The sequence below is a fragment of the Ovis canadensis genome, chromosome 18 (genome assembly GCF_042477335.2).
Source record: "Ovis canadensis isolate MfBH-ARS-UI-01 breed Bighorn chromosome 18, ARS-UI_OviCan_v2, whole genome shotgun sequence".
In the NCBI taxonomy this organism is placed as follows: Eukaryota; Metazoa; Chordata; class Mammalia; order Artiodactyla; family Bovidae; genus Ovis; species Ovis canadensis.
The window spans coordinates 61,354,387-61,378,308 of record NC_091262.1 but is presented as its reverse complement, the minus strand read 5'-3'; the positions used below and the strand labels follow the sequence as shown (position 1 = coordinate 61,378,308).

Genomic DNA, 23,922 nt, shown 5'->3' with positions numbered 1-23,922 from the left:
AATATGCTCCCCAAAGTGACATACATAGTCAGCACAACTGGACTGTGTGCTGCCTCGTCTACTAAATTACTTCCATTTAGGATGAAAGATGCATGACTGTGGTTCACTGGTTCTCAAGATTTTGATTTTATTATCAAAACTGTTTACCCATCCTTAAAAGCCATATGTTTACCTATTATGTGTTAAAACAGGCACTCTAAATAATACAACTGCCTAGCTTCAGGCTGTTTACAGCTACAGAATGACTGACTTAACTCACAACCCAATACTGTAGTTTTCAGTAATAAAAAATAAACCACTTACTGTGTGAAAGTGAAAGTGAAAGAGAAGTCGCTCGGTAGTGTCCGACTATTTGCGACCCCATGAACTGTAACCTATCAGGCTCCTCTGTCCATGGGATTTTCCAGGCAATAGTACTGGAGTGGATTGCCATTTCCTTCTCCAGCAGATCTTCCCGACCCAGGGATCGAACCCAGGTCTCCCGCATTGTAGACAGACGCTTTACTGTCTGAGCCACCAGAGAACCTAGGTGGGACATTCAGTTGGTTGGGTTTCTCTCGAGGTAGCCATATTATTCTAAGCCTTGATAGCAACTTTAATTTTTTTAAGCTTCTTTAAACTACATGAACTCTTTCCTCTCGTTTTACACAGCACATAAAAATCATGAACTGATATCACAAAAATTACCCTTAAGATATATTTGAATTTCACAATGTTAAGATAGTGATTAGTGATGGATTTTAAATATGCTATTTATCAGCTGTGCCTCACCACCCACTTAAGGAGATTCTAAGGGCTTAGACTAGCCATTAAAATGTAAAAGCATTAGAAAGGTCTGCTTTAGGAAATCAAAGTTAAAACTGTTATGTATTGAAATAACAATCCACAGAGGGGGAAAGTCTTTGTCCTAAATATCCAAATAATTGTAACTGAAATAGCCAGAAAAAAAGCAATTATTTCACTAACATTTAAAAATTCTTCATTTTATCACATATGTACTCAAAACTGTGGCATATGTGAAACTTAATTACTCTCAATACATTCAAATGTATTTGTTCTTTATAGTCTAAATTATGAGACTATTACACAGACAGGCAAAAGAAAAAAATCTCCACTGGGCAGCATCTGTGCTAAGAATCAGAAGAAAAGTACATCTGAATTCTATAATAAATTAACATCTCATCTTTCAAGTAACTCTGTATTTCAGTCTTAAAAAAAATGCTCATGGAAAATAAAACACATTTGTATCCAACAAAGAAGTTTATTTTAAAGGAACAACTTCTAGCTTGCTTCAAAATCATTATTACAATCAAACCAGCTAAAGGAATAAGAATTTTTTCTCAAGAACAAATAAAAATACTATTTTCCATCTTTTAAAATAAACTGAAATTAAACACATGAACATTTTGCATTTATTGAAGGCATCCAAATGATATCTGAGAGATTTTAAAACTTCACAGAAAAAAAAAAACTGTAAATCAAGAAACTTCTTAATCATTACATCATTTGTACTAGTTTAAGCTGTTACATCTGTGAGAATAAAGTAATGCACAAAGAGAATATAAAAAGTATAATAAACACGTCTGTCACTCTGAAGAGAAAAGATTTGCCCAAACTAGTCCTTCCCAATTGTACCTATGACAGTCAAATAATAGATGCTTTTCTTTGTCCAGATCCTGGTAGGTTCTTTGATTTATAACTCCAGTAGAGCAAAACTTTGTTCCTAGGATAGGGAAAGATAAAATTTGAAGAGCCAAGAGCCAAGAAATGTTTAAATACTATGGAATAATATGCAGCGATTTAAAAAAAATAAATTAAAAAGTATACATGTCCATTGATATGTGTCAAAAAAGTAAGCTGCAGAATAATGTGTACCATAGGTTCTTATTTTTACTTAAAAAAAAACCTACATATGTATGTATGTGTATACATTCATATCAAAGAATTTATTTAGCATAAATATTTATACTAAAGAATTAAGATAAATGTAGAAGGATAAACCTACTTCTGTTTCATTGACAACACTAAAGCCTTTGACTGTGGGGATCACAACACACTGTGGAAAATTCATAAAGAGATGAGACTATCAGACCACCTTATCTGCCTCCTGCGAAATCTGTAGGCAGGTCAAGAAGCAACAGTTAGAACCGGACATGGAACAATGGACTGATTCAAAATTGGGGAAGGAGTACGGCAAGGCTGTATATTGTTACCTGCTTATTTAATTTTTATGCAGAGTACATCATGTGAAATGCCAGGCTGGATGAAGCACAAGCTGGAATCAAGATTGGTGGGAGAAATATCATTAACCTCAGATATGCAGACAACACCACCCTTATGGCAGAAAGCGAAGAAGAATTAAGAGCCTCTTGATGAAGGTGAAAGAGGAGAGTGAAAAAGCTGACTCTACATTCAAAAAACGAAGATAATGGCATTCGGTCCCATCACTACATAGCAAAAAGATGGGGAAACAATGGAAATAATGACAGACTTTATTTTTGGGGGCTCCAAAATCACTGCAGATAGTGACTGTAGCCATGAAATTAAAAGACAATTGCTCCTTAGAAGAAAAGCTATGACAAACCTAAACAGCGTTATCAAAAAGCAGGGACGTGACTTTGCCAACAAAGATCTGTCTAGTCAAAGCTATGGTTTTTCCAGTTGTCATGTATGGATGTGAGACCATACATAAGGCTGAGAGCCGAAGAATTGATGTTTTTGAACTATGGTGATGGAGAAGACTCTTGAGAGTCCCCTGGACTGCAAGGAGATCCAACCGGTCCATCATAAAGGAAATCAATCCTGAATATTTATTAGGACTGATGCTGAAACAGAAGCTCTAACACTTTGGCCACCTGATTTGAAGAGCCAACTCATTAGAAAAGACCCTGATGCTGGGAAAGATTGAAGGCAGGAGGAGAAGGGGACAACAGAGGATGAGCTGATTGGCTGGCATCACTGACTCAATGGACATGAGTTTGAGCAAGCTCCTGAAGATGGTGAAGGACAGGGACGCCTGGTGTGCTGCAGTCCATGGGGGTCACAAAGGGTCAAACACAACTGAGTGATTAAACAACAGAAGGGTAAACAAGTATTGGTTACTGCTGGTGAGTTAAGCGAGGCTTAAAAGAGAAATTATTGTTTCCTTATATTCCTCCTTACAACTTGTAAAAAGAAGCATAAACTTTTATAAACAATCAGATAAAATTTTAATTAAAGTTTCTGTTTTGAAATAATTATGGTTCATATTCACTTTGGGGGCTTCCCTGGTGGCTCAGATGGTAAAGAATCTGCCTACAATGCAGGAGACATGGGTTCAATCCCTGGGTCAGGGAGATGCCCCCTGAGATAGGAAATGGCAACCCACTCCAGTACTCTTGCCTAGAGAATTTCATGGACAGAGGAGCCTGGCAGGCTATAGTGCATGGGGTCGCAAAGAGTCAGACATGACTGAGCGATTAACACACACACACACCATACACACACACACACACATATTCACTTATAATAAATAATACAGAGATATGCCCTCTACCCTTTATCAGGTTTCCCCAATGAGAACATCATGAAAAACTATTACAAAATCACAGGCAGAATACTGACACTGATAGAGTCAAGATACAGAACATCTCCATCACCAGAAAGATTTCTGAAGTTGCCTTTCTAAAGCTACACATACTTCCCTCTCACCCTCCCCTCCTTCAAGCCTGTCCTCAATCCCTGACAGCCACAAATCTCATCTCCATTCCTATAGTCATTTTAAGAATGTTGTATAAAATGTAATTATACAGTATATAACATTTAGAGACTGGATTTGCCTTGGCATAATTTTCTGGAGATTCATCCAAGTTGTTGAAGATACAAGTACTTTATTTCTTTTTATTGCTGAGTAATATGTCCTTAAAGGACATCTGGCTTATTTCTAGTTTGGGGTTATTAAGTAATAAAAGCTTCTAAGAACATTCATCTCAGTTTCCTATTTGAATGTAAGTAATTTTTCATTCTAGGATAAAGGCACTACTGCTTTACCTATGTCCCCTAAATTTTATACTTTTAATTCAGTTCAGTTTTTTTAATTTCTCTGAGATTTCCCCACTGATCCATGGATTACTTAGATATTGTTTTAAGTTTCCAAGTGTTTAGAGATTTTATTATCAATCTGTTATTAATTTCTAGTTTGATTCCATTATAATCAGAGAACACACTCTATATGATGTCAATGCTTTTAAATTCATTAAAGTTCACTTTTATGGACCAGAGATGGTCTTAGTATATGTCCCATGGGCAGTGACAAGCATGAGTGTTCTGCTACCACTGAGTGCAGTGTTTTATAAATGTAGATTAGTTTCTAATGTTTGATGGTAGTGTTGAGTTCATCTGCATTCTTGGGGAATTTCTGTCAAGGGTTTTCTATCAATTGTTGAAAGAAGGGTGCTGACATCTTCAACTATGATTGTAGTTTCATCAATTTCTCCTTTTGGTTTTTACTTCACATATTTTTTCAGCTCTGTTGTTTAACACACATTTAGGATTCCTCTGACATAATGGATTAAGCCTTTTATCATGTTAAAATGCCAACTGTATCTCTCATAATTTTCTTTGTACTGAAGTCTACTTTATCTGAAATTAATATAGCCACTCTTCTTTCTTTTGAATAATTTGTGCCTGATATTTTTTTCATGCTTTACTTTAAACCTGCCTATATCATCATACCAGAAGTACATTTCTTGTAAAAAAAAAAAAAAATACTGGGTTTTATATGGAATCCACTTGCCAATCTCTGCTTTCAATCACTACATTTAGACCATTTACATTTAGTGTAGTTATTGATACATTTGAGTTTGAAGTTGCTACTTTATCTTTTCTTTTCTTTTTGTTCTCTGTTTTTTGCTTCTGTTTACTTTTACCTGCTTTCCTATGGGTTACTTAAAATTTCTTAGTTCTATGTTGATTTATATATAGTGGTTTTTTAGTGAATCTCTGTATAGATTTTTTGATCATTGCTCCAGATATTACATTATATATCATAACTTATTTCCACCTACTGGTATTGTTGTTTTTCAATTAGAGTGATGTATAGGACCACTTTAAAATCTTTATCAGAGAATTCTAACATCTTGGTCATCTCAATGTTGGTATTGTCTTTTTTTTTCTTTCAAGTCTAAACACAAAACAAAACTCCAATAAGCAATAAAATGAGCATACTTGGAACAATGAGAAAAAGAGAGTCTTAGCAGAGAAATAGAGTCTTAGTAAAGAAACAGAACATATAAAGAGGAGCCAAAGAAAAATGTTAAAACTGAAAACTGCAGTAATTGAAATAAAACTGTACAAATGTCTCAAATACGGAATGTATGGGAGACAGTGGAAAGGATCAGTGATCATAAAGATGAAACAATATGATTTTATCAATCTGAGTAACAGACAGTAAACTGTGGGAATAATAGAGCCTTAGGCACTTGTGGGACTGCAACAGAAGATCCAACCTTCCTGTCATCAAAGTCTTGCTGCTGCTGCTAAGTCGCTTCAGTCGTGTCCAACTCTGTGCGACTCCATAGACGGCAGCCCACCAGGCTCCCCCGTCCCTGGGATTTTCCAGGCAAGAACACTGGAGTGGGTTGCCATTTCCTTCTCCAAGGCATGAAAGTGAAAAGTGAAAGTGAAGTCACTCAGTCGTGTCGACTCTTAGCAACCCCATGGAGTGCAGCCCACCAGGCTCCTCTGTCCATGGGATTTTCCAGGCAAGAGTACTGGAGTGGGGTGCCATTGCCTTCTCTGCATCAAAGTCCTGGAAACTGGGAAAAGCCCGTATGGTGTCCAGTGACACTACAGGGAGGAACGCAGGGTAGCCTCTTTACTGTTAGATAGGGTTGAAAGTCTTGACTCTCCACTGACACTATGTCATTAGGGAAGAAATTGGGGTAACCTGTTACAGTCATTCAAGAGTGGAAGTTTAGCTCCCTCCTCAGTCCTGGCTGGCAGAGGAGAGGACAGGGTCATAGGTTTCTCTGTGGTGCTTGACTAGAATTGTCTAAGAATTTTGTCTTGCTAGGCTGCTCCTTTCTTGATCCTTAGCTAGAGAGAGCAGGCTTTTGTTGGGGCTTTTTCTGTCTGTACCCACTAGCACATTCTTAGGTTGCCAGTCTCCTTAGCTCTGGTGCAGTAGATCTGAGACAAAAAGAAAACCTAAGAACTTATCACTACGTGATCCCTTGGATCCCAAAGTCCCCAGCCAGTCTGCTTCTTTCTACCTTTTGGAGTCTTCTCCTGTTTGATTTATAACCTAGTTTAACTTAGCAGGAAACAGATGGGGAAACAGTAGAAACAGTGTCAGACTTTATTTTTGGGGGGCTCCAAAATCACTGCAGATGGTGACTGCAACCATGAAATTAAAAGACACTTACTCCTTGGAAGAAAAGTTATGACCAACCTAGATAGCATATTCAAAAGCAGAGACATTACTTTGCCAACAAAGTTCCATCTAGTCAGGTCTATGGTTTTTCCAGTGGTCATGTATGGATGTGAGAGTTGGACTGTGAAGAAAGCTGAGCGCCGAAGTATTGATGCTTTCGAACTGTGGTGTTGGAGAAGACTCTTGACAGTCCTTTGGACTGCAAGGAGATCCAACCAGTCCATCCTAAAGGAAATCAGTCCTGAATATTCATTGGAAGGACTGATGCTGAAGCTGAAACTCCAATACTTCGGCTACCTGATGCGAAGAATGGACTCATCTGAAAAGACCTTGATGCTGGGAAAGATTGAGGGCAGGAGAATGGGACAACAGAGGATGAGATGGTTGGATGGCATCACCAACTCAAAGGACGCGAGTCTGAGTGAACTCTGGGAGTTGGTGATGGACAGGGAGGCCTGGTGTGCTGCAATTCATGAGGTCGCAAAGAGTCGGACTCAACTAAGCGATTGAACTTACTTACTTGCTTACTTGGCAGGAGGAAGAGGGAGAAGTATGTCTATTTCATCTTCCCTAAAGTTAAAGCAGGCATAAGTTTTATGACAAAACATTTGCTTGTGAGTTATTTGTTTATAAAGACCCAGGGACATGAATTCTCTCTTACCTGTGTCATTTTAAGCCATTTCTTCTTTTGAGCTATATGGCCAAAAACAACCCACATGACAGAAGCAAGGATTCCTTCATCCTCAATTAACATCTGGAAGGAAGTCTTGAAACTTGATTCAGTCTCATATAATTAGAATGTATTTTGTGAGTGATAATATTGAACTCCTCAGTAAAACAAACATAGGACCTTATAACATTTCTATCCCTCCTCCCATGGTGTATGCTTACTATTTAAGCCACCAGTTTTCAGCTGGTTGGGAGGATGAGGGGGGCGGGAGGGGTAATTATGCCCTTCTCCCCCTGGTCTCATTTGGCAACATGTTGGAGAAGGCAATGGCACCCCACTCCAGTACTCTTGCCTGGAAAATCCCATGGACAGAGGAGCCTGGTAGGCTGCAGTCCATGGGGTCGCTGAGTTGGACACAACTGAGCAACTTCACTTTCACTTTTCACTTTCATGCATTGGAAAAGGAAATGGCAACCCACTCCAGTGTTCTTGCCTAGAGAATCCCAGGGACGGTGGAGCCTGGTGGGCTGCCATCTATGGGGTCGCACAGAGTCAGACACGACTGAAGCGACTTAGTAGCAGCAGCAGCAGAGATATTTCAATTGTTATGACTTGGTGGCAGGGAGGATGATGAGAGGATCATACTACTGGCATCTACTGTGTAGAGGCCAAGGATAAGTCTAAACATCCTACAATTACAGGACAGCCACCCACAATGAAGAATTATTCAAACCAAAAAGTTAAGTGCCATGGTTGAGAAACCTTGGTTTAGATGTTTGACCTACATTTGACAGCTGAGTTTAATCTTCAGGTATTCTGAGTACCTTCTGGCCTATGTAATTGTTTGTGGAACTCTGAATGCTAGGTCTGGAAGGGCCCTGCCCGAGCTCTAAACAGAGATAGCACATCTTGCCAAGACTGTCTTATCCTCTGACTTTCCCTCAAGGGATTGGCTCCAAATTAAGACGTCTAAAGTGAAGAACCATATCCCTTGGAGATATCATATGGAGAGAACGTTGTTTATATAAACTCCAAACATTTAGAACAAGTGGCCTTATTATAATCTTAAGGATTTTTAGAATCATAATTTAGACACCACTTTTACTTGCATTTTCATTGCTATCCCTCACCTACCCAGTCACAACCATTTCAATAAATACCCCACTGTTCTCTTCTCACCCTAATAAAACTTCTGAGACCATAATAATGCAAAGCTCCATCTTCTGGAATTGTTGGGGGGAAGGGGAGATGGGGCACAGAGGCAAAAGTTTAAAAGCAAGAACAAAAACTAGCTATACAAAAAATCAATACAATAGAAGGCAGGGATGGGACTAACGCATTTGCAACTGGCCAAGTCTTGAGAGTCCCTTGAACTGCAAGGAGATCAAACCAGTCCATCCTAAAGGAAATCAACCCTGAATATTCATTGGAAGAACTGATGCTGAACCTGAAGCTCCAATATTTTGGCCACCTGATGCGAAGAGCCAGCTCACTGGAAAAGACTCTGATGGTGGGAAAGAGTGAGGGCAGGAGGAGAAGGGGACACAGAGAATTAGATGAGTGGATGGCATCACCAAATCAATGGATATGAGTTTGAGCAAGCTCTGGGTGATGGTGAAGACAGGGAAGCCTGGCGTATGCAATCCACAGGGTCACAAGAGTTGGACACGACTTAGCAACCGAACAACAAAGTCTTACAATATGGGGCTAGCTACTGACGCTGGCTTCTGACCCTAATCCTCCAAACCACTCTCCTACATAAGGCAATTCTGGTAACTGAAGCACCAGAAAAGGATACACAAGAGAAATGGAATATTAGAAAGAACAGAATTCACTGTCCTGGGGCCGATCATCATTGATACTCTCCCTTCTTATATTCTATTCTATTTGAACCCTTCAAAACGCATTTTCTTTATGGGCCCTTGCTCTAAAAGTGTAACTTTCCCCAACTGTATAGGACCTTTGAGCCGGCTTCCAATATAGGCCCCTCTTCATGTCACACGCCTTGATTATGTTACAGAGTTCCTTCTCACAGGGGCGGGCAATGAGGCCTTTGTTCTCTCCGTTTGGGCTCTCCAAAGTGTGTATCCCTGATTCCTTTTTCTGTTAGATCCACAGGAAACTTAATTAGAAGTACTCATTTTGAAACAGCCTGAACAGTCAGGCTGGTCTTGTTCAGTAACCATAGGGAAGTGTGGATCTTACTTGAAAACATTTGTCCCATTCTGCCTACAAACATCAGGTCAAAGACGACACAGGGGACTCTTGTCCTTACACGTTTTTGTTTCCCTAATGGGCTTTAGGATCACATTCCTTAAATCACAGCCAAGAGTATATTCTGGGCTGACACTATTTTGAAGACATAATGTGGCAGCAGTATTCTGTGTACTAACAAGAGGTTTGGCACTGCAGCCAAGAAGAGTAATAGAATCTTCTTCCCTCCTAAGTGTCATTCTAATTACCATTCTCAAAAAAAAAAAAAAACCTCTTTCCTTTCCTCCTTCCCTCTCTCCCTCTCTCTCTGTGTGTATGGGACTCAGACTCCCCTATTATTTTTTCTACTTTGAATGTCCCTGTTTAGAACTAAGTCTGTATAATGAACTAGGACCCTATCTAGCTTTGCTCCCTGCTGGGTTCACATCACAATCAACAAACAGGCAGTCCTGGCATGATTCCAGTCTCTTCTCTGGGGTATGACTGGCTGGGGTGGATGCCCAGCTCTGTTCTGCCTTAGTTGCTGAACTGGGAGGCAATCCTTTTAAACTCACTAAAGCTAGGAAGCCTCATGTAAAACCTCTTACAGGTATCCACCTGATGGGCTTGTCCTTGGGACAAAGAATCACTTATAGTCCATATAACTGAGAAGACCTAGAAAGTAAATTTTTTAAACATATTTTACGAGAATGATTTTCACTGAAAATGGACCAAAACTCTTATAAATACAACTTATTAGTAATATATTGATCTTCTTAAGGTACAGATTCACTGTTAATAAACTGTACCAAAGACCGCGCCTTTCAGATAAAACATCAACCAAATCAATACTAAATAACCACAAAGACTTTGAAAGGAAAGGTTACCAGTGATGATTACTCGGGTCAAAGAACTAGTGTTCTTTGTACCTTTGTACCAGTTTCTGAAATATCCTCTCCATTATTTTCACTTTTCTAAAAGGATATACCCCCTCGATGGAAAATTCAGAGACCCTGATTAATACCCGAGCACTTTGTCTAGCTTTTCGAGCTTGTCTAGCTTAGAACACACGATATGCACGATTTTATGACTGAATTCTGAAATGAAATTTATCCAGAAGAAATATGACCCCCGTTCTGGATCACCTACTTCCATTTTAATGTCGTAGTTCTGCCCAAGGACGCTGTGGATGAGCTCTTTGATGGTCTGGTCGGAGGCCAACTGGGCCTCGGACTGCAGCGAGGCGATGATCTCCTCGATGGACTTGGGGATCGCACGCACTGGCTGCGGGGCCTGCGGGTTGGCCTCCCGGGAGTCGCTCGGCGGGGTGCTCTCGCGGTCGGTTTTGGAAGAGGACCCGGGGGCTTCCCGCGACTCGCCATCCGAGTCCTCGAGCAGGAAGCGGGTGTTAATCCTCACTCTCTTCCGCCGGCCGGCCGCCTCCGCGTCTCCCTCGTCGCTGGAAAGGGAGTCGGGCAGCCTCTCTCTGGCCTGGCCGACCTCGGCGAGCTGAGCCGGCTCCAGGCTGGCCACGCGCCCCCGGGCCGGGTCGAGCACGGGCTTGGAGTCCGCCGGCGGGGGGGTCCTGGAGCCCCGGTGAGCCCTGGCCTTGCCCGTGGGCACGCGCGGCGGCATCAGGACCACGGGTCTGGACGTGCCGGCCCTGGGCGCGATGACTGGCGGCTTCTGGGGCCGGCGCCGGAGGAACGCGGAGCTCCGCAAGTAGAAGTCCTGGGGGCGGAAGGGCCGGCCCTTCCCGGGAGCGGCCACCTCCCTCGGGCCCGGGGGCCGCGGGGCGCCTCGGGGCGCCGGCTGCGGGAGGGTCGCAGTTTGGCCCACACGACCTTTAACCCGAGGGGAGCCTGCTGGTTTGGGGGATCCGACGCGGGAAGCGTTTCCCTTCGCCGCATACCGGGCCGGGCTGGGGAGCCGGAGGCCAAAGACGGGGATTTCATCCACCGCTGGCTTGGCGGCCAACTTCTCCTTGATTCGGAGAAATTCCTTTTTGGTCTCCTTGCGAACCTTCTCCAGCTCTTTAAAGATGTACGATTCTTCTTTGTATTTCAGTCCAAAGTGCTTTGAAATCGTGGACATCTTGACTGATTTGTCCTGTGAAATAATAAATTTGTATTATATATATATATACATACACACATACATGAAAACTTCTATTGATAAATAAAATTCCAGTTCAAGAAAGCTTCTCATGGTAGAATGCTCACTGTGCTTAACTGAGGCACCAGTGGGCAGCATTCATTCATATCACTTTAAATCTACTATTTAAAGGATTTACTACTACTAAATCATAATGATATGACTAAAATGATCTTCTATCATTTTTAATACATCATTTTAAACTACTGGCCTTTTCACAGTAACAATGAAAACCTTTAAATTAGTACAGTTTTACAGTGAAGATTTCCTGAAACTTCTATTGAGTGTATTTTAGTATTTGTCTCGACTGTACTGTAGTGTCCCATTTCCAGGCAAGAGGGACCACACTCCACATAGGCAAAGTAAACCTAAAGTAATCCTGCCAAGAAGAGAGATCAGAGGTCAGCAGTAGCCTGGATCCTACTTGCAAGCATGCTTTTCAATTTCTCTGAGCTTTTCAGAAATATTAATTCATAGCCAACAATTTTAAATTGAGAGATTTTCATATAAAAATGCAGATTTGCAGTTTCTCTGGGGGGAAATAAAATGAAGGCTCTGGCAATGCAAGGGCCAACCCTTACTCTTGTGGCAGGACAACAATTTTCCTTTCCCTTCTCCAGCTGGTTCCGGGCCTCACCCAGCCCACCTGCCTCTAAATCTGACAGGAAACAGAGCAGGTGTAGGAAGGGAAAGAGGTGATCAGCCACAGGCTAGGCTGCAGTGAGATCAGGAGGCCTTGAATGCCAGGTGTTTGTACTTTTTCTGTGGTCTACTGGAAACTATTCAAAAACATTTAACAGAACAGTGGCTTGATAGGATCTAGGGCTTGGGGTGGCAGAAAGATGAAAGGGAGAGAGGGCAAGTAAGAGTAGGTAAGGCCTAAGGCCTAGTTTTGGTAACAGAGCAGAGTGAAAAGACTCTATAAGGTAAAACTGGTAGGATCTGGCCAATGACTGGGAATAAATAAAATAGCAACTTTGAATTGCTTTGATAAAGTCTGGGTCATAACCAAGTGTGTAATAAAGCTGTTGCTATTCACTGAACTTTACACTTAGAAATGGTGTAAGATGGTAAATTTTATGTCAGGTATATTATCACAATTTTTTAAAAAAAGCATGCTATTCAGCAGAGCCAGCCATCTATGATTACAGGTGAATTTTCAGATCTTGAGAGCTCTGAGATCATTACCGAAAACCAGGATAACAAGAAATACAAATACAGATGGGCTGATGACATTCTTTGGTACTCTCACAGTTGGGAGGTGGGAAGAGTGGGAGCAATCACAGAGCTGGGAAAATGAGAAGTTTCCACAGAAGCCAAGGAGAGGAGAGTGTCAAGAAATAAGAGTAAAACAATGAAATAAAAGCAGAAAATAATAAAGAAACTAATTGATTTCTTAGAAAACCCAAGGCCAAGGTTCTTTGAAAATAAAATAATAAAGCAAAAATACCTCAGGAATACCATCATTACTTGCAAATGTGATTATTTACATAGAAAATCTAAGCACTAAAGAACTATTTAGAATTATAATTGAGGTCTGAAAAGTATTTAAATTTTTAAAATTTATACAAAAAAAAATCTTTCTTTATACCAAAAGCATGATGGCAAAATTCCATGTATAATTTATTTGAAGGAGTAAATGTCTAGGAATAAACATAAGGAATGTGCTGAAACTGCATGAATGAAATGTTTTAATTTTAACTGAAGGACATAAAGGAAAGACTCCACTAAGTAGGCAGTTAATATTCCTTGGTTCAGTTCAGTTCAGTTCAGTTCAGTCGTTCAGTCGTGTCCAACTCCTTGCGGTCCCATGAATTGCAGCACGGCAGGCCCCCCTGTCCATCACCAACTCCCAGAGTTCACTCAAACTCATGTCCATCAAGTCGCTGATGCCATCCAGCCGTCTCATCCTCTGTCGTCCCCTTCTTCTCCTGCCCCCAATCCCTCCCAGCATCAGAGTCTTTTCCAATGAGTCAACTCTTCGCATGAGGCGGCCAAAGTACTGGAGTTTCAGCTTTAGCATCATTCCTTCCAAAGAACACCCAGGACCGATCTCCTTTAGAATGACTGGTTGGATCTCCTTGCAGTCCAAGGGACTCTCAAGAGTCTTCTCCAACACCACAGTTCAAAAGCATCCATTCTTCAGCACTCAGCTTTCTTCACAGTCCAACTCTCACATCCATACATGACCACTGGAAAAACCATAGTCTTGACTAGACGGACCTTTGTTGGCAAAGTAATGTCTCTGCTTTTGAATATGCTATCTAGGTTGGTCATAACTTTCCTTCCAAGGAGTAAGCGTCTTTTAATTTCATGGCTGCAATCACCATGTGCAGTGATTTTGGTATTCCTTGGTAAGAAGACCAAATATTTTCATTTTATCAGATCTTCCCAAAATACTGTACTAGTTTAATCCCATCATAAACAAAATTGAAACATGATATTTTGAAATTTGAAAACTAATTCTGGATTTATTTGAAGTAATAAATGGATAGATTGGCCACAATTTTGGAAAGAGAAAGAGGGAGTGTTGTCCAACAAGATAATTAAAAACTCATATGGATGTAAGAATTAAAATGGAAACACTGCGGATAGAATCAATATGTAGACTGAGTGAGCAAAATAATTAAGAATAATATGGGTAATATTATAATAGCAGCATTAAATTGATAATAAAAGAAGAATCATTCAATAGATTGTGCTGAGACAGTTGGTTGACTATTGGAGGGGGAGGTCAGGGGGTTTATCTCATTTTATGCCAAAATATAATGGGCTTCCCTGATGGCTTAGACTGTGAGGAATATGCCTGCAATATAGGAGACCAGGGTTCAATCCTCAGACTAGGAAGAAACAAACCCTGGAGAAGGAAATGGTTACCCATTCCAGTAGTCTTGCCTGGAGAATTCCATGGACAAGGAGTCTGGCTGGGTATAGTCCACGTGGTCCCAAAGAGTCTGACATGACTAACACTTTCACTTTTTCATTTTTCACAATGGACTTAAGACAAATATGGAAAGAAACTTTTTTATGTTACTTTGCATTTCTTTGCTTACCAAGTATCCACATTTCTTGGTTGTTTCTTTTATATCAGCTCATAAAAGGGTTATTTTTACAATTAGATTTCTTCATTTATCATGCAGTCTAGGCTATATGAGAGTATGCCAAGGCTGTATATTGTCACCCTGCTTATTTAACTGGTATGCAGAGTACACACGTGAAATGCCGGGCTGGATGAAGCACAAGCTGGAATCAAGATTGGCAGGAGAATGAATATCAATAACCTCAGATACGCAGATGACACCACCCTTATGTCAGGAAGCAAAGAAGAACTAAAGAGTCTCTTGATGAAAGTGAAAGAGGACAGTGAAAAAGTTGGGTTAAAACTCAACATTCAGAAAACTAAGATCATGGCATCTGGTCCCATCACTTCATGGGAAATAGATGGGGAAACAATGGAAATGGTTAGAGACTTAATTTTGGGGGGCTCAAAAATCACTGCAGATGGTGACTGTAGCCATGAAATTAAAAGACACTTGACTCCTTGGAAGAAAAGCTATGACCAACCTAGACAGCATATTAGAAAGCAGAGACGTTACTTTACCAACAAAGGTCTGTCTAGTCAAAGCTATGGTTTTTCCAACAGTCATGTGTGGATGTGAGAGCTGGACTATAAAGAAAGCTGAGCACCAAGGAATTGATGCTTTTGAACTGTGGTGTTGAAGAACACTCTTAAGAGTCCCTTGGACTGCAAGGAGATCCAGCCAGTCAATCCTAAAGGAAATCAATCCTGAATATTCATTGGAAGGACTGATGCTGAAGCTGAAGCTCCAATACTTTGGCCACCTGATGCAAAGAACTGACTTATTTGAAAAGACCCTGCTGATGCTAGGAAAGACTGAAGCGGGAGAAGGGGACGACAGAGGATGAGATGGTTGGATGGGTTGGATGGCATCACCAACCTGATGGACATGAGTTTGAGCAAGCTCCGGGAGTTGGTAATGGACAGGGTTCCCTGGCATGCTGCAGTCCATGGGGTCACAAACCGTCTGACACAACTGAGCAACTGAACTGAACTGAACTGAATGGGTTATATGAAGAAAACATCCTATTTAGCCTCTAGAAATAGCCATATTGCTTCTAATCACTAAAATTGTCACTGCTGGTTCTCAAATCCAAGACCCTGCTATATGACAGAGCTCTCATTTCAGAATCAGTAGGCTTTCTTTCTCCACCCAGTTCCACCACTGACTACACCTTGGACAATTGAATCCTATCAGTAACAAGATTTCTTATTAAAAAATGAAAATAATAATCTGTTGCCTCTTTTCCAAGCCATAGAATATGAACATTAGAAATGACTTCTAAAGCCCTTAAGGAAGTTTCCTTATTTAAAAAATTCTGTATAACCTCCCTCATAGTATTGTGGCTGTTTATTGTTTGCACAGGTGGTAATATGCTCATCCTGACACCATCTGCATTTCTTCCTACAAAAGACTGAAAGGTAGTGACTGGAACAGAGCACAGACCAGAAAGACATTAGTACCTGATGGGAATCTGATTTGACTCTCTCAACTGCACTTCCCTTTTATTTCTTAGTTCCTGCTTTGTATTCCTTTCCAACTTCTCTCAAGCCCTAGGTTTGCTATTGAAGTTTAACAAGTGGTCATTGTTTAACATTTCTCAGTACCTTCCCTAGAGTTCCGCATAGGAAAGTTGTTCTTTATATGTAAAAATGAATCCGTGGGAAATGGAACTTCTATTGTGTTTTCAAGGAAGGTGGTATCCCAATGCAAATAGGCCAGGCCATCAAAGCCAGTGCTTTCATAGTCTCCATCCACCCCTTAACACTACAAAATATGTAAAATGATTTTTAAACATCCAATCTCATAGGAAAACAACAGGTTCTCTTTTTTTGCTAGCAATTTATTTAAAAAAAGAGAGAGAGAGAGAGAGAGAGCCTAGTTCTGATTTGGAGATACTCAAGGAAAAATAATGTCGCTGTCCCAAAAGAAGGAAGTATTAAAATTAACATACAGTGTTATACCTGCTGCTCACAATCCAGGTTGACTGTTTTACCGTACACTTTGAATGGGACAGAATGAGCAGTAATTTCACCCTCCTCTTCCTTCCCAAGTGTTGAAAACTGCCTTTTCCTTACTCCTCTACCAGGATGTTCAATGCCTGAGCAGTGAAGTAGTCAAGAGAGTCCAAGGGCCAGTCTCCTCTCCTTTCCCACAAAGTCGGTCAGACATAAAAAGTAAGCTCCCAGACCAAAAGAGCTGAAGGCCCAGGGAGGGCTGCCTGCATGAATTCTCTAGACTCTGAGACAGGTTGCTCTCTGGTTCTTGCAGGTTTGGTTGTTCCTCCTGTTAGAACAGAAGATACAGAACTCTGCTCTAGACTCTAAAGCAGAAATAAATAAAGCAGACTACCAGATGACTTGGTTCCAAGCCACATGAACACTTCACACAGGGCAAGGAGTCTTAGTCCAGCAGAGTATTACCTGGGGAACTGAGCCAAAGCTCCAGCTGGTTATTGGAATTACTTGTCCTTGACCACCTCCTACAAACAGTCACCTATATATCAGCACCTCAGTGGGAACAATGACCCATTAAGGATAAGATTTAAGTTGAGTTCATAGCCAAATATCTCAATTCAGTTCCTAAATTTCACACCAACATCAACTCACAATACACAGCACCAAAGTTCCAAAAGAAATGTCCAAAGACAGCCTATCTCATCTAGTAAAATCTTCACTATTGCAAGGAACATAAAAGTATTCTGAAAATCACATTGGCTTTTGAAATATCACTGGTAGAAATGAGATCTGTCTGCCCACTGATAATAATGTATTAAAAAGTCCAAAAGGAAATATTCAAACATTTTAATGATTTTGCTAAGAAATGGGATAATAGCAATTTTTTCTATTATCCCACACTTTCTATAATACATGCTTTCCTGCCTTTAATCCTAGTAATATCAGTAATAATAACTGACACATATCATGCTGGTTAAAAATGATAGAGAAAATAGAGAAACGCTGTCTTCAAGCTCCAAAAAGATGTTTTTCTAAACTATTCAGAGGCTTCTCTGGTAGCTTAGCTGATAAAGAATCTGCCTGCAATGCAGGAGACCAGGTTTGATTCCTGAGTGGGAAAGATCCCCTGGAGAAGGGAAAGGCTACCCACTCCAGTATTCTCAGGCTCACAGAAATTTCAGTAACTATAAAAGCTTAACTTAGTTAACTCTTTATAACCAGTACCTAGAGTATGTCCATACCCCCTTGTGACAACTCATACATACATACAAAATATATGTATACATAAATACATAATAGGTAATAGAACAGCTAAAAGCTCTTTCTGCCTGTTTTTCCTCTCCATGTTTTATCTTTTCTTGCTAGACTTCTGGCCAGAAGAATTAGAGAGAAGAGTCCAGACAACAACCACCACTGTGGAGTGAGAGAGAAATTCCAGGGGAAAGAGAGTCAGAGAAGTTAATCCCCCAATTCTGTGTCTAAACCCCATACAAGTCTAGACTGACCTCTGAACCATGCACATGTGGGACAAACTCAAAGCTCAATAACAGTTACTAGAACATATTGTGCTGATTTAAAATCATATAGGAAATAGAAGCAAAGGCTTAAAGAGCTGAACTGAGATTTAGCTGAACTGAACCTCCAATCACAGAGAATGAGATAGAGCTTACAGTGAGCCTAACCTGGTGAATTTCCTTTTTTTGGTTTAAACATTTAAGCTGTACTTTTCCCTCTAATCAGTGCTTTAGCTGTATCCCACACATTTTGATATATTGTATTTTCACTATTATTTAATCTAAAATGTTTTCTAAATAAAAATTAAATGAAGTGAAAAAAGTAAATGAAAATGAAAAATGAACTGAAAAAATGAAAAAATAAACCTTCAGAGAGCTACAACAGAACCCAGAGTTTACACAAACATTCACAGTGTCCAGGATATAACAAGAAAATACTTCACATAAAAAGATCCAGGAAAATTTGACCCAATGTCAAGGGCAAAGATAATTAACTAATGCCAGTCCAGAGATGACGCAGAGGTTGAAATTATTAAACAAGGACTTTATAGCAACTATTATAGCTATACTCAATGAAGTAAAGGAAAATACGTTAAAGAGGAATAAAAAGACAAAATCTTAGAAGAGAAATAAATAGAAATTTTATATCTGAAAAAACATTTGTCAATAAAAATTTGACTAGTGGAGTGGGGATGTTAGAGAAAGAGTCAGTAAACTAGAAGATAAATTAACAGAAATTATCCAATATTTAAAAGAGAGAGAAAAAAGTTTTGAGAAAAAGAAGTCCTCAGAGCCTTGTGAGAAAATATCAAAAGCTCTAACACATGGATTATTGTTAGCCCAAAAGGAGGGAGGAGAATGGGGTGGAGAAATACTTGAAGAAATGACCTCTGCAAACATCCCAAATTTGGAGAAATACATAAATTTATAGATTCAAAAAGTTTGTAACAAAGAAGCTTTCAATATGCCAAGCTAGATAAAGAAAATTACATGCTGGAAACCAAACACAAACATAAAATCCTGAAGGAAACAGAAAAACAACACACTAATTAAAGGGAAGTAATTCAAATGATCGTGAACTTCCCACCAAACACCCCTGAGACTGCAGGAAAGTGAAACAAGGTTCGTAACATGCTAAAAGACAAAAAAAGTGCCAACCCAGAATTAGATATCTAGCAAGTATAGTCTTTAAAAAAATGAAAACAAAATGAAGACTCAACTAAGATACAGGAAAACTAAGAGAATAACTCACCAGCAGTCTAAAACTGTAACAAATGCTAAAGAAAGCTTTAGACTGAAGGAAAATTTTATCGGTGGAAAATCAAATTCTTCAGGAATGAATAAAGAAGATCAGAAATGGCAAATATCTGTGTATATTTAACAAGCCATCTTTGTATACATATTACAACATTGTCTTGTGGAGTATCTGTATACACAGATGTAATGCATATGACAACACTAAAGAGACTGGAATGGGGGTGGGTAAGGGAACTGTGGGGCTTCCCTCATGGCTCAGACCATAAAGAATCTGCCTGCAATGCAAGAGATCCAGGTTCAATCCCTGTGTTGGGAAGATCCCTTGGAGAAGGGAATGGCTACCCACCCAGCATTCTTGCCTGGAGAATTCCATGAACAGAGGAGCCTGGTGGGCTTCAGTCCATGGGGTCACCAAGAATCGGACACCACTGAGCAGCTAATCAGGGAACTATGGCTGTTAATATTTCTGCACTTTATGTGAACTAGTTCAATATTAACTCTAGACCATGAAATATTAAGGGTATATATTGTAATTCCTTGCTGTTGTTGAGTCACTAAGCATGTCTGACTCTTTGCGACCCCATGAACTGCTGCATGCTAGGCTTTCCTATTCTTCACTATCTCCCGGAGTTTGCTCTAACTCATGTCCATTGAGTCAGTGATGCCATCCAACCATCTCATCCTCTGTTGCCCCCTTCTCCTCTTGCCCTCAATCTTTCCTAGCATCAGGTGGCCAAAGTATTGCAACTCCTAGAGAAACACTTTTTTTTTTTGGCCACACTGTATGACTTGCAGGATCTTAGTTCCCTGACCAGGGACTGAACCCAGGCCACCCCAGTGAAAAGGTGGAGTCCTAACCACTGGACCACCAGAGAATTCCCGCAAGACACATTTTTTTTAAGTAATGCAAAAAGGTGTAATAAAAAGTTAATAAATAATAAAACAATACAAAAAAATTATTGAATCTTAGGAAACATTTTAGACTAAGTAATAGTGAAAATACAGTATATCAATGTGTGGGACACAGCTAAAGCACTGATTAGAAGGGAAAGTACAGTTTAAATGCTTAAATCAAAAGGAAAAATAGGTCTACAATCAATAACCTAAGTTTCTACTTTAAGAATCTAGAAAAAGAGGAGTGAAGTATACACAAAGTAAACAGAAGAATATAAGTACAAAGACATATATCAATCAAATAATAGAAGCCAGAAAAATAATTGAGAAAATTAAGAAAACCAAGAGCTGGTTCTTAAAAAAAAAATCAATAAAATTTTTATAATCCCCTACCGAGACTGTCCAAAAACAAAAGAGAACAAAATCACCTATAAAAGGAATGAAGAAAGGATGTTCACAACAGATCTTAAAGATAATAAAGGATGATAAGAGAATATGATAACTTTATGCCAATAAAAACAATAATTAAGATGAAGTGGGTTAATCTCTGAAAACTACAACCTACCAAAATTAAAGAAACAGAAAATCTGAATAGTTAAGAAAATCTGAATTAATATATTTTTTATCAAAATCTTACCACAAAGAAATTTCCAGGCCCAGATGGTTCTCTCAAACTGCACTCATGAAAGAAATAACATCAGTCTTACACAAATATTTTCAGAAAAGAGAGGAAGGAACTCAATTTTTTGAGATTTACATAATCCTACTACCAAACCTGACAAAGACATTCTTTTTAAAAAGGAAAATTACATACTAATATCCCTCATAAACACAGATGCAAAAATTTTAAATAAAAAAGCAGATAAATCCAAAAATATATTTTTGAAAAGAATACTATATCCTAATCACATAGTTTACCCCAGAGTTGAAAAACTGATTTAACATTAAAAAGCAATATAATTTACAACATTAACAAAGGAGAAAAAAAATGATCATTTAAATAGATAATAGAAAATCACATGACAAAATTCAACACTTTTTGTGATAAAAATAAATAAATAACTCTAGGAAAGCTATGAAGCATAGTGAACATTCTCAATCTGATTAAGATAAAGTTTTTAAAAACTTGCAGCTAATATTTTATTTTTGCTTTCCCCCTAAAACTGAAAGCTAAGCAAAAATGCCTCAACTCTTACTATATCTATTCAACATTGTATTGGAGGTACTTGCCATTGCAACATGGCAGGGAAAAGGAATAAAAACTGAAAAGGAGGGACCTCCCAGGTGGTCCAGTGGCTAAGAGTCTGCCTGGCAATGCAGGGGATGCAGGTTTGATCACTGGTTGGGGAACTAAGATCCCTCAGTGCCAGTGGAGCGACTAAGCTGGTGTGCAACTACTGAGCCCACACCTCTGGAGCGTGCCACAACTACAGAATCCATGCAAAAGATCACAAATGAGGCAGGAAAGATTCTGCATGCCACAAGTAAGACAACACAGCCAAAATCAGTCAATAAATATTTTTTTAAAAAAACTGTAAAGGAAAAAGTAAAACTGTCCCTATTTGCAGATGACGTGATTTCAATGTTAAAAATCTCAAGGAATCCACAAAACAATTACTAGTACTAAGGAATGAATTGCCTAGGTTGTACAATACGAGGTTAATATACAAACTCAATAGCATTTTTATATCCTAACATCGAACAATTGGGAAAAAACACATAAAGTACTTAGGAGTTAATCTAACAAAATATGTCCAAAATCTCTACACTGAAAATTACAAAACACTGCTAAGAGAAATTAATTAACATAAATTTAGGGACCATGTTCATAACTGCAAGACAATATTGTTAAAATGGTAATTCTCCCCAAATAGATCTATAGATTTCATGCCTTCCCAATCAAAGTTACAGCAGACTTGTTTTTCTAGAAATTACAAGCTTATTCTAAATTGTGTTCACAAATTCAAATGTTTTAAAATAGCTAAATTGATTTTTTAAAAGAAAAAGGTAGACTTACACTACTCAGTTTCAAAACTTACTATTTACTACAGTAATGAAGACAATACCTGCATGCTAAGTCCCTTCAGTTATGTCCGCCTCTGTGCAACCCTGTGGGCTGTAGCCTGCCAGACTCCTCTGTCCATGGAATTCTCCAGGCAAGAATACTGGAGTGGGTTGCCCTTCCAGCCTCCAGGGGATCTTTCCCACCCAGGGATCACACCCTCGACTCTTGAGGTCTCCTGCATTGGCAGGTGGGTTCTTTACCACCAGCGCCACCTAGGAAGCTCAATCACGACAAGGCCATGGCAAATCATTATGCTGAGTAAAGGAACTCAGACACAATGGATGCTTCCATTTATATAAACTAGTAGAAAATGCAGCTGCTTCTACGATATTACACAGCAGATCAGTGGTTGAAGGCGGTAGGAGAGGGTGAGTGCAGGGCTAGATAGCAAAAGCAGCAGAGATATGAAAAAGGTTCTGTTATCTTGATTGCAGTAATTGCTTGAAAAGTGTTCGCATCTATCAAAACTCATCAAACTGTACACCTGAACATTATAAAAACCATACATTCCGTACATTTTAGTGAATACAAATTATACCTCTGTAAATAGGAAAAAAAAAACATGTTAAATTTACATTTGAATGCTTAAAATAAAACGAATTATTAAATTTCTTCGGACCCTTGCAGTGGTAGTCCACAGTAGACTGATTGTGGATCTGTGGCCTTCGGTACCGAATAATTCTCAAAGTAATCCTAGAGTGTCCCATTGCCTATCGAAGAATTTTAGGGTCAAACTCAGTAAGAGCTCCCTATTCTGAAATTAGACACACTGACCTAAGTGGGGAAGGTCACCAAAGGAGGTGTGTAAGGTTTGTCCCTAACTACCAGCCCCTGTGGCAAGGGCTAGCAGAAAAGGTCAAGGAATTGGACATTAAATTCCTCTATTGTGACCTTTCAGCCTCCCCCTAACCCCTCCGATTCTTCCCCCCACCCCACCCCCCACCCCCGCTTTTTGCCTTCCTAGCTCTTCCTATTTCCCTCACAGTTGGTCATCATCATCTACCTATTATTCCCTCCCACTAGATTTTCACTCCTCCCAGGTCCTCCTTGACTCGTGCTCCCAGCCCCAATCCCTTCTCCAACCTCAACTCTTTTCCGCCCTGATTTTCCTGGAGATTAGAGGGGCGGAACAGAGGTGACAACTGCTCCGCCGAAATAACGCAGCCATTTCTTCTCACAACCTCCCAGACCCAAGTTCCCCGCGCCCCGGTCCGCGTCCTCCTCTCACCCGCCTCCCGGGAGGCCTCTGCTCCTGCTCATGTGACGGAGAAGCTGGCCGGCCGGCCCCGCGGTCCAGTCTCCAACCGGCCTTTCAGGGGCTCAGCGGCAGGTGGACCCGCACCGCTGGCTGTCAGAACGCGCGTCGTCGCCTAGCAACAAGCCACGCGCTACTCCCTCTGGTACCCGTCTCCGCCCCCGCCCCCGCCCCCGCCCCATGGTCCTGGACCCGAAGGATGGGATTCATCTGCCGTGCGGGCGCCCACTCGCAGATTCTGCCTCGGGGAACCAGCTTTAGGACCGCTTTGGAGTGTGAGCACAAACTCTTGAGACCGCATCTCCCCGGAGGTCCCAAAGAGCTTCCTGGACTAGAGTCTCCTAGATCGCCAATTTTGCTCAATTTAACCCACCTGCTTTCTTGGCACTCTGGTTATTTCTACAGTTTAATGAATAATACTGGACTACAAAACTTGAAGCTTTCTTTTCTTTTTTTCAAGGGTTTTTAAG

At 40.2% G+C, this 23,922-nt stretch overlaps 1 protein-coding gene across 1 annotated transcript in view; it reads right to left on the bottom strand.

Moving 5' to 3' along the window:
- TTC6 (tetratricopeptide repeat domain 6) overlaps positions 1 to 23,533 on the bottom strand; it is a 211,827-nt gene extending 188,294 nt beyond the window's left edge. Inside the window, exons 1-2 of the mRNA XM_069558767.1 lie at positions 23,426 to 23,533; positions 10,425 to 11,384 (exon numbers count right to left, since the gene is read on the bottom strand). Of these exons, the coding sequence (XP_069414868.1) occupies positions 10,425 to 11,369 (945 nt within the window). The 5' untranslated portion in view covers positions 11,370 to 11,384; positions 23,426 to 23,533. The remainder of the gene's footprint in view (positions 1 to 10,424; positions 11,385 to 23,425) is intronic.
- Positions 23,534 to 23,922: the final 389 nt, after the last annotated feature.